Source organism: Agelaius tricolor, unplaced genomic scaffold, assembly GCF_023055355.1.
Source record: "Agelaius tricolor isolate 1412-34295 unplaced genomic scaffold, bAgeTri1.0.p SCAF_26, whole genome shotgun sequence".
NCBI classification, from domain to species: domain Eukaryota; kingdom Metazoa; phylum Chordata; class Aves; order Passeriformes; family Icteridae; genus Agelaius; species Agelaius tricolor.
Window position 1 is genome coordinate 3,288,725 of NW_027269286.1, and position 14,022 is coordinate 3,302,746.

General features: G+C 44.8%; 1 protein-coding gene across 2 annotated transcripts in view; it reads right to left on the bottom strand.

The window, feature by feature from the left end:
* The window catches only part of THSD1 (thrombospondin type 1 domain containing 1), a 30,597-nt gene extending 19,873 nt beyond the window's left edge, over window positions 1-10,724 (bottom strand). The window contains exons 1-2 of one of the 2 annotated variants that reach the window (XM_071448354.1): window positions 10,488-10,724; window positions 4,260-4,398 (exon numbers count right to left, since the gene is read on the bottom strand). In XM_071448354.1, the coding sequence (XP_071304455.1) occupies window positions 4,260-4,317 (58 nt within the window). In that variant the 5' untranslated portion in view covers window positions 4,318-4,398; window positions 10,488-10,724. Of the gene's footprint in view, window positions 1-4,259; window positions 4,399-10,082; window positions 10,232-10,487 lie in introns of those variants that run through there. The other variant, XM_071448355.1, reaches the window with a different exon arrangement.
* Window positions 10,725-14,022: the final 3,298 nt, after the last annotated feature.

Genomic DNA, 14,022 nt, shown 5'->3' on the forward strand with positions numbered 1-14,022 from the left:
CACATGTCTTAAGATTACCTCAAAGAAAGCTTTGCTGGAAAAACACTGCAACTGCCAAGGCAAGCACTTAGCAGTCAGGAGTAGCAGGACTCATCTCACATAATATTAGACGCCTACTACTCTAAGCTTCAATTTGAGTTAGTCACCTTGGATTCACTTTCTTCTCAGCAGGAAAGATTTTCAGGAAGAAATTCATCTGACTGGGTACAGACATTTACATCTGGGTGGGGTGCAGTGTGCACTAGAAAAAAAGAGCCTATTACTTGCCACCAGCTATAACATGTCCTTTAAATAACCAGCTCCAACCATATACATACATACATAAAGTCTGAGTAAAGGTGGCACGCACAGTCTTACACATATAAATCATACATATACTCTTCCATGTATGTACTATAATTCCAGCCTTTCATTTGCATTCCCACAAGACACTGCCTCATTTGGCAGATGGACAGTGCTCATTATCAGAGGGTTCTTTTGTTCTCAGTCTTCTTGGTGGTCCTATGTATTATTGACTGCACACCATCCAAAATCCATCCTGATAACACAGAATTATTCATTTCCCCCATGGACTCTTCTATTGTGCCCTTATTGTAGTGCTTTAGAAATATTAATGACTTAATCCTTCTAAAATCCCTGAAAAATGAGAGGAGGTCACTATTCTTGTTTAGTGTGTTAGGAACCAAGGCACAGGCATGAAGGTAAAAACTGTCAAGTATCAACTAAGTGTGGTGCCCTGTGAAAGCCAGGACCTGATTTTAAGTACAATGGTCCTTCAGACATCCAAAGCAGGATCCCGTTCATCACAGCTGTGGTGAGCACATGGCACTGCAGCAAACCTGATCTCAACTTGGACACCCAGAGAGTAAGAGACAGACATGTAAAAGTGTCTCTTTGAATTGACCAGCAACACATTGTCCTTGCTCTTCATGTTTTGACTCTGTCACATGTGCCTGCCCATATTTTACAGTTCTGTTTCTACCATCATCCACTTTCAGTATCTCTTGGGTACTAGCCTAACTCTGTTATTGTTACCACAGTTCTTCAAACTCCTGCACTCATCTCTTTACCTTACAGCTCTTTTATCTTCTGCTGTTCCTTGGGCCTGCAATTAACTCCAGCACATTCCCACCTTCCTTGCTAATTCCATAAGGGAGCACAGGACAATCAACTCTTGTGTCCAATAATGTTGGGGAATTCTTGCCCTGGGCTGGAGCATGCACAGTGTTGTATGAAGCTGGCAAGAGGAGCCAGGGGGAGTTGGGGCACACTTGACCCTTCAGAGAATCTCATCTCTAAGTCATCTGCAAGGATTTAGCTCTGGACCAGATCTAGGTCTTTATAAGGACAGCAGAAAGCATGTCCCAGGCCACTGTGAAAACTCTAACAAAAATGAAGTTCCCACAGACGTGTTAGAGTTTCCCAGTGAAATGGCTGTGAGTTGCTGGGATATTTTTTCTTTGATAGCGGGCAAAATGATGCATTTCTCTACATGGGAATCAGCTAGATTCAATGTAGCTGAAACATTAAAGGAAAAGGAAATCAGACCATGGCAAAAACCCAGCATGAAAAATTTCAATTTTAAGCTTTAAACTTACAACAAAAACATTCAAGCAATAGTAATGAAAAGCACTGATATTTCTACCTACTGCTTTATTGTTCTTACTCTCTTTTACAACTGTCTTGACCTCCTTGCACTGTTTGTCATTTGGAATGGCTGAGACGAGGAGTAACACCACTCTGTACGTAGGGAGGAAGGACAGGAGGGCAGGGCACTGCTGTGGAGCAGTCCACCAACCCTAAGTGCAGATCACTCAGGAAGTGAGGAAAGTGAGCACTGGTGGAGGATGCAGTTCCAGCACTGCAGAGCTCTGGCTAGTGCACCCAAGCTCACAGCATTCTTTCCTCCAGTTTGGTAAACAAGAAATTTGCACTTTTGGACAGCCCACATAGGAGTTTTTCACAATGCTCCAAAAGACACCAGTCAGGAGACAGCTTCCACTGCAAGCTCCTTCAGCTGCCCTCCAGCCTACTACGTGCCCATGACTGCTACATGCCAAAACTTCATCCCAATCGTTCGGACAGCCAGTCAGGGGCATCCTTCAATGCACATGTATAATTTTCATTGTCATTACAATTGTATCCCATTGAAAGAAGTCTGGCTGTGGTACCAACAACCTGCCAGAGGAGTCTTTGTAAGAATTCACACTTTAAAAGATTAAAAGAAAAGTCCTTGATTTCACTGAAAAGCAAGAAGAATTACTTGAGGGTGCTATTCAGGAAGTTATTTATTTTTAAGTGTTTTTAAGCCAGCTTGGGTTGCGCTGTTGGCTTGTCAGCCTTCGGTAACACAGAGCTAAGTAGAACAAAAACATCAGTAAACTGATAAGAAATGAGAATACAGTTTAGTTGGATGTTAGAGCTTTTTATAGCACTTCAGTAATTTTCCAGAGCATACTGGATCACTTAAAAATAGTCTTGCCTGAAACAGAGAACTATATAAATTAAAGAGTTATCTAAAATCGATGTACACAGTAATATTCAAAAATATGTATATGCAGAACTGTTTGGAAGCAATTTTCTGAATTATGGGCTGCCCTTTAACTGAAAATAAGGTGAAAGTTGATGCACCTAAAGTTTGCAGCAGAGATTTAGCTCATTAACTGTACCTCATAATTACTTGCTGTGCCACACTCTATAAAGTTCATGAATAATAGCTTTTACCTCTGAGTGAATGTCTAGAGGACTAGCTCACCAAGAACCAGTGGATATTGTAATCATTCATCTCACATCTTGGCTCCAGTGAATTTATTACTTACCTTCACTGTGTTACTCAGTGCAGTGTTTCTACCCGGGCTGGTTAGCTGTCTTATTAAAAAAAGGAATTGTACTAAAAGCCATAGACAAGAGTCTTTACTTCTACTAGAACCAAGTTCATCTAAAAGACAGCAATTCTAGGTTCTCTACATCTTTCAGGGATCCTTTGCTCTGCAGCAGAGATGGAGTATGCACAGAGGAATGAGTAGCATACCAGTCATTACTTACTATCATTTTTCTCACTTATACAAGGACAGCACACTGCATATGTTTTTGTCCATTTCCCTCTTTCATAAGACATCTTCAGCTGTTTGACACAAGAACTACCTGCTACAGCTCATTCCATAAGTGGGGATTAACCACTTCTTTTCCCATGTTTTCCATGCTGTACTTATTTCTGCAGTGCACAGTTTAATCCTTCAGCGTGGTTTGACAACGTACTGCAGCTGTCAAAACAATGCTGACTTTTAAACTAGGAATGAAATTTTCTAAAACATATTAATTGCTTAGGAATTAAGAGTCCCATTTTCAGAATTTCTAATTCACTCTGCAATAAGAAAGTAATTTGCAAACCTACTTCCTACTTAGTACATTCTTGGAAAGGATAAGACACTGTAGATACAATGCCCCTCAGCTCATAGACATCTTGCAGGTTTCTGACTTGAACTTAGGATGCCCAACTTTCCTTCTTGGCAGCTGATGGTGAGAAGGAGGCTTTTTCATTCTACACATCTCAGTTGCAGATGGGTAAGAGCTGCTTTCAATATGTATGGATTTATGCATGGACTAATCAAACAAGACTGACTGTCTCTGACTACCTGTCTAATTTTATGTGACTAAGATTGAATGAGTATGAACCTCATCCTTTGGCTTCTTATACAATCAGAGTAAAGAACACCTCTGTTGTACTCAAAAGGTCTCTGGGTGGCAGATGGGGAGCTCAGATGGGGGCTCACTCAGCCATAGGAGGTTGGCTGGACTGTAGATGCTTACACATGATCCAACCACTCAGGTTCCTTTCCTAGTAATGGAGAGAAACAGGTAGTTCTGTACATATTTCCACCCATCCCACTATGGATACCTAAACCAGACCTATCTTCCATGATGTTCATTAAATATTATGAAATATAAGTCTAAAAGAGAGCAGTGTTCCAGTTACTGCTTCTAGCACAGCCAGTCCCTTGATGCTCATGGAAATTTGTTAATTTGTCTTGTTCATTTCCCTGAGCAAATTTATATCAGGAAAGAATCCTGACACTGATCTAAAGGGACAGTTTATGCAAGTTGCATTTAACTATTGCATAAGATCTAGACTAAACTCTGTGCCTATCAGTGGTGGCTTCCACAGCATCTCATTTCCACAGATCACCTGGAAACACCACCATTCAAAACCACCTTGTGAATGCACATCACAGCTTTCCCTTGACAGCTCTTATACTCACCATAGTCACAGAGCACTACTAACAATAGATTTGAAAAATCTTTCAACATATGTTTCATTCTGACCAGTGAGATCCTGGGTCCTTTTACTCCTCATGTCCTTTTTCAGCTCCAAAGTGCCAGCACGTTTTCCAAGAACACCTAAAAGTTAAAAAATTACAGCTGTGTCAACTTTGCTTCATAAAATATGAGAAGAAAGACATATCATTAAAAAGTAAAAAAATATTAATTAACTATTAACATTTCTCTCATTTACTTAACAACTACTAACACTGTATCAATGCATCTGAATAAGGACAGCTACAATTTACTGTACAATAATTTTCTATCCTGAAATACAGCTCCTGAGCCAGAACAACAAAGACAGATAACAACAATTTTATCTTTGCACTGCAGGAACTGCTGCTATGGATATCTTATATTATGACCAAGGCTCACAATAGCAAAATAATGAGTATTTTATACAAAATATAACTCTGAGCTCAGGACATACTGATATTGGAGATTTATTGCTGGTGCACAATTCATATTGCCTGTCAGCTACTTTCAAGTATGAAAGCAGCTCAGCAGCAAACTGATTGGTCATCGAACCAACCTTTTGGTCATCGAAATCCCTCTTTTATTCAGGTCTAATAATACACTTAGTGATCTTACTAGATTTATAAGAGATCTGTAACTGCCTTTTATGTCACTCCAACTGATCAGATGAAAAAGGTGCCAACTTCCACTTTTTCCTCCATAATTTTTTAAGTTTACAATCACTAGAGCCTTTGCTAAGCCAATAGAAATAGAGTTCTTTTGGCAAGCTTCCCAGTTTTATGTCCATGTGGTTTAAACTAGTCTTTATGAGTCTCATAACAATTAGATAAAAGAGGTTGGAAGCACAATGATAGCAGCAAAACCAAACAGTTTCCTTCAGAAATGTAAGTAGGAGGGATTCTAAAAAGAGAAATTCTACTCAGAGGCCATTTCAAAATATAAGAGTTGCTCTCCTGCATTTCACTGAGCACCTGTAGGTCAGTGTCACTGTGCTCACCTTCACACAAACAAGCAAGAAAGGTCTTGAACAGGTTTACAACCTAATTTATGAGAGAAATTTGGCACTGGAGCAGGGAGAAGTTAGGAATGAGCAAAACTGTGGAGGATAATGGTAAAACATAGGAACCAAATATCATGTATGTCTTTAGGAATCACAAATAAGGTATTTCAGCAATTACACTGCTCTGCTTGTTGAACTAAGATGCAGCAGACATGTTACTTGAAAGCTTTTTGAACTGCTCTCTGCGCCAAGTGGCTGGAGAGAATAATTTCTAAGAAGACTAGCAGCACAGCCTTGCTCAGTAAAAGCCCATTATAATAATAGCTGCACATATCTGAAAGGAATAATCATCATCTGGCCCAGGAACTTGACAGGGCTCCAGAAAGCATTAGATAGGGACAGTGATACCGCCACCACCCTCAATTTCACTTGATACGCTGTAAATTACAGGAAGACAAACCTTGTGCCTCAGGAGAGGGGCGGCTGCTGACGGAGGGCGGCGGGGAGCCAGCCAGCCTCCAGGGACAGCCGCTCCCGAGCTCCTCCAGCTGCCGGCGGCGGGCGCAGCATCACAGCAGGAACATCATTCCTTGCCTGTATCCTTATTGATCACTAATCAGTTAGTCGAAACAAGGAATCAAAGTAGTCCAAAGAAGAAAAAGCAGGCTTTGTTTAAAAAAAATAATTGTGATGGATGTCTTGGCCTCTAGACTTAACTGCTCAAAGAAAACTCGAAGATATGTGGAATTGCTGTAAACTGCCCTGAAATAAAGTGGGGGAAAATTGCTTTGTGGGCCACTACCACGATTGTGCTGGATGACTTTAACTGGTCCTTTCCATTCCTAGCTTTCCTAGCTGCAGATTCTTCAAATGGCTTTTACAAATACTTCTTTCAGAAAGTCACATATTGACAGATGAAATTCAAATAATCCTAATCTCAGTCTAATGAGCGACACACTGCACAGAGGAAATGAAGCTATGGAAAGGAGAATAAATGCTCAGGAAAAAAGAAAAAAGCCTGTGTAGGAGAGCACTCTTGAGGTAGCTGCCTTACATCTTAATTTGCACATCAGCCCAACCAAGCAAAAAGCAGCATGGTTCATGAGACAGCGCGCCAGCGGGAGGCACAGGGACCAGACCTGACTTCTGTTCCTATTCCTGCCACTGCCAGACATAATGTCAGCCAACTGCAGCATTAATCTGCTCCCCTCCTTTCCACCCCATCTTTCACACTCTGTATTTATAGGAAAGGCTTTTCAGGACAGAGACTCTTTCTAACCAAGCCGGAGATGGAGTCCAGCGCCAGAGCCCCTGGGTGTTTTGGTAACACCAATCATTTGTCACACCAAAACCTCCTTCCCTCTCACCCTTCCTCCTGTGTTATCTTGGCTCTCTTGAGAAAAGATTGTGTGCAGCGCGGGTAACACCCAGGCTAGAACTGGAGTGTTTGAAACTGTACCAAAACTAACTTCCAATTAGTGAGATCAGGTACCTCTGGAAGCCTAGCCCAGGGCTACTTCACCCTCTGCACGCCTCTGCAGCACTGGATTGCAGCAGGAGCCCTCCCACCTCACACACACACAGCTACTTCAGGCTACCAGCTGCAGTACAGCCCTGCCTTTGAACAAAGCTCCAGTTAAAGTGCTCCACGAAGCCTCCCTGAGCTTTTGCACCTTTGCTAGCTCAGTTCCAATAGCACCTCTAAAGACAATGCTGGCCCATTTCTGGTGTAGCAGTGCCCCCCTTACTCCTCTCTTTCTGCACAGGTTTGTTCCTCTCCCCTCCTTCACTTTTCTTCCTTTTGCCTCATCTCAGTTTTGGAAAGGCCTTACACTGACCTCTAAGTTCAGTTCAGAATTTTCCCCTTGCCTCTCTATCTTCTCTAAGCCAATTTCTTTCTAGATTTCTCCTCATTTTTAGGTCTTCTCGCAAATTCTCCATATATTTGCCCCCTGCTCAAATATTTTTCCTCTTTTCACACTCCTATAAAATTGGGTTTTGATGCAGACAGTACATTTAAATGGTTTTTGCTCTATTCAGATCTTCTACCTCAAGTTCATTAACTTAATGAGATGAAAAATGATGGAACGGAGAAGGCTATCAGACTTCAAATAATTGGCTTTTTTAATTTATTGCTCTCGTGGACAAGCATGAACTGAGGCTCTATTGTGCAAAATGCAGCAGAAGCACAGCAACATAAAAAGATGCTTTCTTCTTCCAAGAGACAGTAATGGTCTGATTGGAAGTGGAAGACTTCCTCTCCAAAGGGAATTTGAAATGACAGATGAGGAGGGCATAAGCCATAAAGCGCTTTGGAAGCAAAGACCAAGAGGCTTGTGTGCAACGCAAATGACACAGGAAAACTTTGAGTCCCTGCTCTGCAGCAGATTTCCTGTGCTATCTTGGTCACATCTCTTACTTTTCCTGTGGCACAGCTCTCCACTGGAGACTGTATCTCACTATCTGGTATGGGGGCTGCAAGAATAAATCCTCATCAGCTGTGTGGTTTGCAGGCACACAGTGTCACTAACCAGGTAAGAGCCAGACGTGAAATTTGAAATTGCACTTGCAATATCTTTTGCAAATAAGTAACAGAATAGGCTATAATACTGCCTATTAGAATCATATGTATTAATCGATTCAAAAAATGTCCCTATTTCCCTACATTGTTAAAACCATAAAATATATTGGGATCATTTTGGTTTTACAAAAAAAACACCCCTAAAATAAACCAAATAAATAAAAAACTCCAAGCCAGCTGGATTTAGGACTCCTGGTATTTTTGCAGCAGTATCCAAGGCTGCAGCACAGACATGACATTTCAGACACCAGCCACCTCTTCTGAGAGCTGTCATCTGCTGATTTGGCAGTAACCACCTTCACCAAGTGCAATAGCACAGCATTCAGTGCCTACTCCCCCTTCATTAGGGAGATGAGAGGCAAATAAGCCTTGTAGTTAAGAAAGGGCCATCAGGAATTAATCAGATACTCCATGACCAAGCATGGAGTTTAATGAGAACACAAATCCATGGCACTCAAAACCTCTGTGCTCTGGAGCCTCAGTCATGCAGAGAAGTGCCACTGATGGATCCCATATTTCGCTTACCCACAAATACCCTCAGTCCCCCTCCTCTGCAAATCCCCACCAAGAGCTGAGCCCTCCCCTGCCCTAGCTCCCATCCTCCTTCAGTGACAGGGCTGTTCTTGCTCATCCCTCCTCTGAGCACAGCCCTGCTCTCTCCTTGTCCCACCAGCCCCACAGCTGCATGAGAAGATGGACCCAGCCATGGCACAGAACCCCCCCTGGCCTAGGGCACACGGGAGAGCAAGGTGGGAGAAGGGCTTGGGAAAGGAGTGGGTGTGAGGAGTGATTCTCTTGGAACCAACCTGCCCCAGGCAGCAGCAGCACCTACCCAGGCACTCTGATGGACCCAGCAACCAGTCACAGTCTGGATATTTATTAGAATTAAGGAGGAAAAAAAATCCTTTTTAGCTGTTCACTAGTAAACATTTTTCAGTTGTATTTGCAGCCCAAAATCTGCACAGTTCTGGCTATGTATGAGAGGCTGATGGCAAAACAGGCTACAGACAGAAATGCCCGAAAGTCCCTAAATCCTCCCTACATTTCACAAGCAGCACTAACAGCAAAAAGAAATGTGTATCTGCAACATTTCCTCAAATGGATTTCTTCATATTTTATCTGTACGTTGGAAAAGAGATTAATTATTTTCAACCATCATATGCTTATTGCAATGGGATTAGGCAGCTATTGAAGTGTTACCACCTGCTGGGAATTTCAGAACCTTCCATATAATCTCTTCACTTTCACAGTAAAGAGAGAACACCTCAACTATTCATCACATTTTATCAAAATCTAATCACTGCTGACCAGCCAGAGTGGTCAGGGCCAAAAATATGCCACTTCTTGGAAGATATTTAGTTTAGCCAGGGAAGTGTCTGTGTGATGTGTGCCACAGCAGGGGGCTGGAGCTGACATCCTCAAAGGCATCTTTCATTCTTATTTACACATCCAACAATTTTACATTGTTATCAGATAATGACTTTATTAAAATTATGCATCTAAATTCACTAGGCTGAAACTGACAGCACCAGATCCTCCTTGTACAAGAAAAAAAAAGAATTAGCCGGTAAAGCCTATTTTCATTAATATTTGGGGTCAGATCTCACAAAATCCTGAGATTTCTCAGCTCTTTTTGATATTAACATAGCAATTCAAGAGCAGACTGGCCAGCAACATCTGTCCTTTGAAACCAAAGGGCTTACAATAAACAGCGTACAGGGATATATTATATTTACTTTGGAAAATGTACAATGAAAACAAGTTTACTAAGCATAAGGAGATTTGGGAAGATGTTCGAGCAATAATAAATAAAGAATGCAAAGAATTATATACATCAGATGAGAGCTCATGGCATAAGGGAAGGAATGCAGTCATCCATTCTTTCCTTTCCCCTTCAGAGTTTCTTTAAAAAAAAAAAAAAATATATATATATATATACCACTATTACTGGAATTCCCCTTTCGGTGGAGTTTATAATGAAGATCCTCGTACGGAGAACATACATGGCACAGCTGATACAATCAGAAGTTTGTTAGAGAAGCAGGTCTGAAATACCGTGAAGTATCAGTATTAAAAAGAGAATTGCGAAGGTTTCCTACGCTTTACCCTGGGTTTGCCGTGTACTCACACGGCTTCGACCGGTCTAGCGACTGAAATAAAGTAGAAATCACCAAACATATTAAACAACACTAAAATTATTCCTACCTATTACGGACTTGGGCGAGGAACCCGGGCAGCCGCTCCCCGTGCCGATGCTCCCGGCACTCCGAGAGCGCTGCAGCGCCGGGGCTCCGGGCGGGACGGCCGCTGCTCCGGGGCAGAGGCGACCACAGAGGATACGGGGCAGGGCAAACCCGGACCTGCCGGCGCACGGGTGTTTTAAAACACCTCCAGGACGGCGCGTCACGGCGATCACGGCGATCACGCCGCGGCACCGCTCGCTCCGACCGACGGCTCTCCCCGCCCGTGCCCGCCGGCTGCGCGCCGACAGCCACCCCCGGCCAGCTCCGAGCCCGGGGCGGCCCGGGTTCCGCACCGCCCCACCCCTCGGCACCCAGCGACCCGCCCGCGCCCCGGGACCCCCGGGCTCGGCTCCCGCCCCGCGCTCACCTCCACACCGCGGGCGGAGCGGCCGGCGGGTCGGGGATAGAGCGCGGTCCTTCCCGTGGAGGAGACGCTGCCGGCGCTGCCGGGGCGGCGGGCGGGCGCTCACTGCCCGCCGGCGGCAGCGGCGGCAGGAGGGTTAAATGGCGGCTGCGGGCGGCTGTCAGCGGGCGCGGGGCGGCGGCGGCGGGCGCCGAGCGAGGGCAGCCCGCGCCCCTGGCGGCGAGGCTCTCCCGGCCCGGCCCGGCCCGGCCCAGCCCAGCCCAGCCCTGCCCTGCCCCGCCGCGGCCGCGCCGCCCTCACACGCCCGCCCGCCGGGCTGGGGCGGCCTTGCGGGAGAGGAGACCCGTGAGGGGCGCGCCCGACCCGTGTGCGCCCCCGGGCTGGGCCGGCCCCGATGAGGCCGCTGGGACAGCCCTGCAGCTCCCCGCTCCCCGTGCCGTTTGTGTGGCAGCCCTACGAGGAGCGACCGAGGTCACTTGGTCTGTTCAGCCTGGAGGAGACTGAGGAGAGAGCTCATGGCAGTTACAGCTTACTCAGGGTGGGGTGCAGAGGAGCAGACACTGATCTCTTCTCTGTGGTGACCAGTGATGCGACGCCTGGGAATGGCCTGAGGTTGTGGCAGGGGAGGTTTAGGTAGGATGTCAGGAAAAGGTTCTTCATCCAGAGGGTGGCTGGGCACTGGAACAGCTCCGCAGGGAAGTGGTCACAGCACCAGCCCGACAGAGCTGAGGAGCGTTCGGACAATGCTGTCAGGCACATGGTGTGACTCTTGGGGATGGCCCTGTATAGGGCCAGGTGCTGGACTCGATCCTCGTGGACCATTGTGGATTTTCCAACTCAGCATAATCCGCGAAAATCACTCCCCTCGCGCTGGGCGTTGGTCAGGGCAACGTGCCCAGGCACGGGCCAGCACGTCGGAGCCAGGCTGGTTGATGACTGGAGAAGAGAGCAGTGGGCACGCAGGAGGCCGCTCTCCAGAGTCAGCGAGTCAGCTTGCAGCATTGGAGGTGGAGCATCCAACAGCAAAGAGCAGCACCAGCTCCTTAATGTGCCCGTCTGCAGCTGAGGGCCACATATATGTGGGTATTTGTCATGTCCAGTGTTCATGGATAATGTTCAGGGACTGTTGTTACATGATGAATCTATCCTTGTGCAGAGACTGCTTTAAGAAAAGCCCTTTCTATCCGTTTTTATACAACAGACTAATTTATCTCAGACTGTTGTTAAATTTATTTGCATGACACGAAGTCTGTGATTTAAATGCAGACCGGTGGATACCTACATACCCACAAAGATAGGAAAGGATTTATGGAGCATTTACATCAGACTGTGTTACATGTAATGAATTCTCCTGCTTTCCCTCATTCATTTATGGTAAGTGTGGGCATGACATAAAGGCCCAAGAGGAAGGGTCAGTTTTTGGTGTTCAGAATTAAAAACAGACTAAAAGGTCCCTCCTAGTTAACTTGTATCATCTATATGACTGAGGAAATACAATTTCCACACTACATGGGTATCTCTGCACCAAGTGAGTGTTGAGACCAAGCAGCTGCTCAGGGTTATTTCCCACCACCGTGGCGGGACTCTGATCAACCTGCTGCTAAACCTCTTTTCCATATGCTAGCTGGGGTCTGCGGTGGTTAATGCTTCACAGCCACGCTGCCATCTGGAGTACTGACAAAGCCTTTGGGAGAGCAAGACAAACCCTTGCTGAGCAACTCAGACTGTATTCTGGACAGCAAAAAGGGAACTATTTGTGTATCATAAACATTTTCTGGGCTGTTTTTAAACATTTTATTTTGAACAATCCAAATTCTAAATATTCTCCTTGTTTGTTTTAATAGAAGCATGTACAATTGGGGGGTTTTGACTTGCCTGTCTTTTATTGTAGGTAGGATTTTGTTTGATGTTCTGGAGGATACAGTCATGTGTGTATTTGGTCTAATAAATGAAGGATGCTGCATTTTTTCACCAGACACTTGCAGCTAACATAACCTGTTACATTTCTTGTGGTGAGACTGGGCAACACTTCCTTTGAATGCTGAGAAGCTTCCTGTGTCCATGTCTGGTCCTGGTCTGTGTGACTGGCAGCAAGAATTCAGCTTCAGGCAGTGCCACTGTAGAGGGGCTAAGTGAGAGGTGTGCACTCCTGCCAGGAGCATCTTTCCCACTGATCATGGAAGGTACCAGCTGGCACAAGTGAATGCATTGTGGCACTGGGTCCGGTTTGAATGAACCAGGAAATAAATCACACATGGTAATAAAGAAAACAATACTGTAAGTAGGTTCCAGATGATGGAGAAGCTCAGAGAAGAAAAAGAGTGAGGTGGACGAAATGTCTGCTCTGAAATGTCTGCTCAAATCCCAGACTGAAACTCCAGTCTCACCTGCTGCCTGTATTTAACATCTGAAAAATCTTACATTGGTGGACCTACTGCCAGGCTTTTTTCCACTATGAGCACAATCTTTTGAAGATTTAATCTTCAAAAGTAGAAAAAAAATTTAAGGGAAAAAATCTCTTTCCCCTGTTGTGATGCAGAGGAGAAAGTAAAGAAATCCATGCAAGCAGGAAAGAGCCTGGAACACATGGCAAGATGTTTTACTTGTATCACAGTATTTTGCACTTATTATAGTGCCTTTGATCCAATGGCCTTGCAGTATTTTATGAGTTACAAGTGATCTTTGATCTTTTGTTTCCCTATGCTGATGAAAAAGGCTTTGCCTTATTTTTTTTCTAAACGGATTTGCTGACATTATGCTCAAACTGTAAAGTCAGAAACAAAGCCAAGACAGCAGTTCAGGTCACTGCACTCCCCCTCAGTGCCTTCTTTCAGACCCGTATCGCCTTTGTGGCAACACTTCCAAAAGGGGATGGAGTCCAAAAAATGGTGATTAGAAATCACAAGTCGCCCCTATGATTGTATGGTGGAAATTGTAAAGACCCCAGATAACAGGAGGATGAGCACAGGATAAATAGACAGGCTACTTTATTAAACCCTTTGAAGCACAGTGGATTATGTTTGCACATAATACACCTGCTGTGATGCTGAGCACTAAGATCTGTCTTTGTTAACATGCCATCCAAATTTCATCAGGAACATATTTTTCATTAAAATACTTCAACGGAGCTGGTCTCTCAGGCATCTGGCTAGCGGCGGATAAAATCCTTGCCATTAAAGTTGGTCTCCCAGGAGAGCAAGAAACTAATAACAGAAGGGATGGGAGAGCAAGGGAGCAGAAGAGTGCCCATTTAGCCCACAACCAAAACGTTGAGATCTAAATTAAGTTGGACACTGAAGGATACAAAGAGAGAGTACCCTTTAATTGCTGATCTCCAGCACCAGCTGCCGATGTGATAAGCGAGCGGGGAGTGCAGATGATCCCACCTGCTCACAGATCCCAGGTAGCTGCTGGGCTGAGGCAGCCCATGGGGCTGAAATGTTGAAGACAGCCATGGCAGGAAGGTCTAACAGGAAAAAGCTTTATGGCCTGTAAAAATGGGATTATGTGTTCTCCAGCTGCTGGCAGCTGGGCAGAA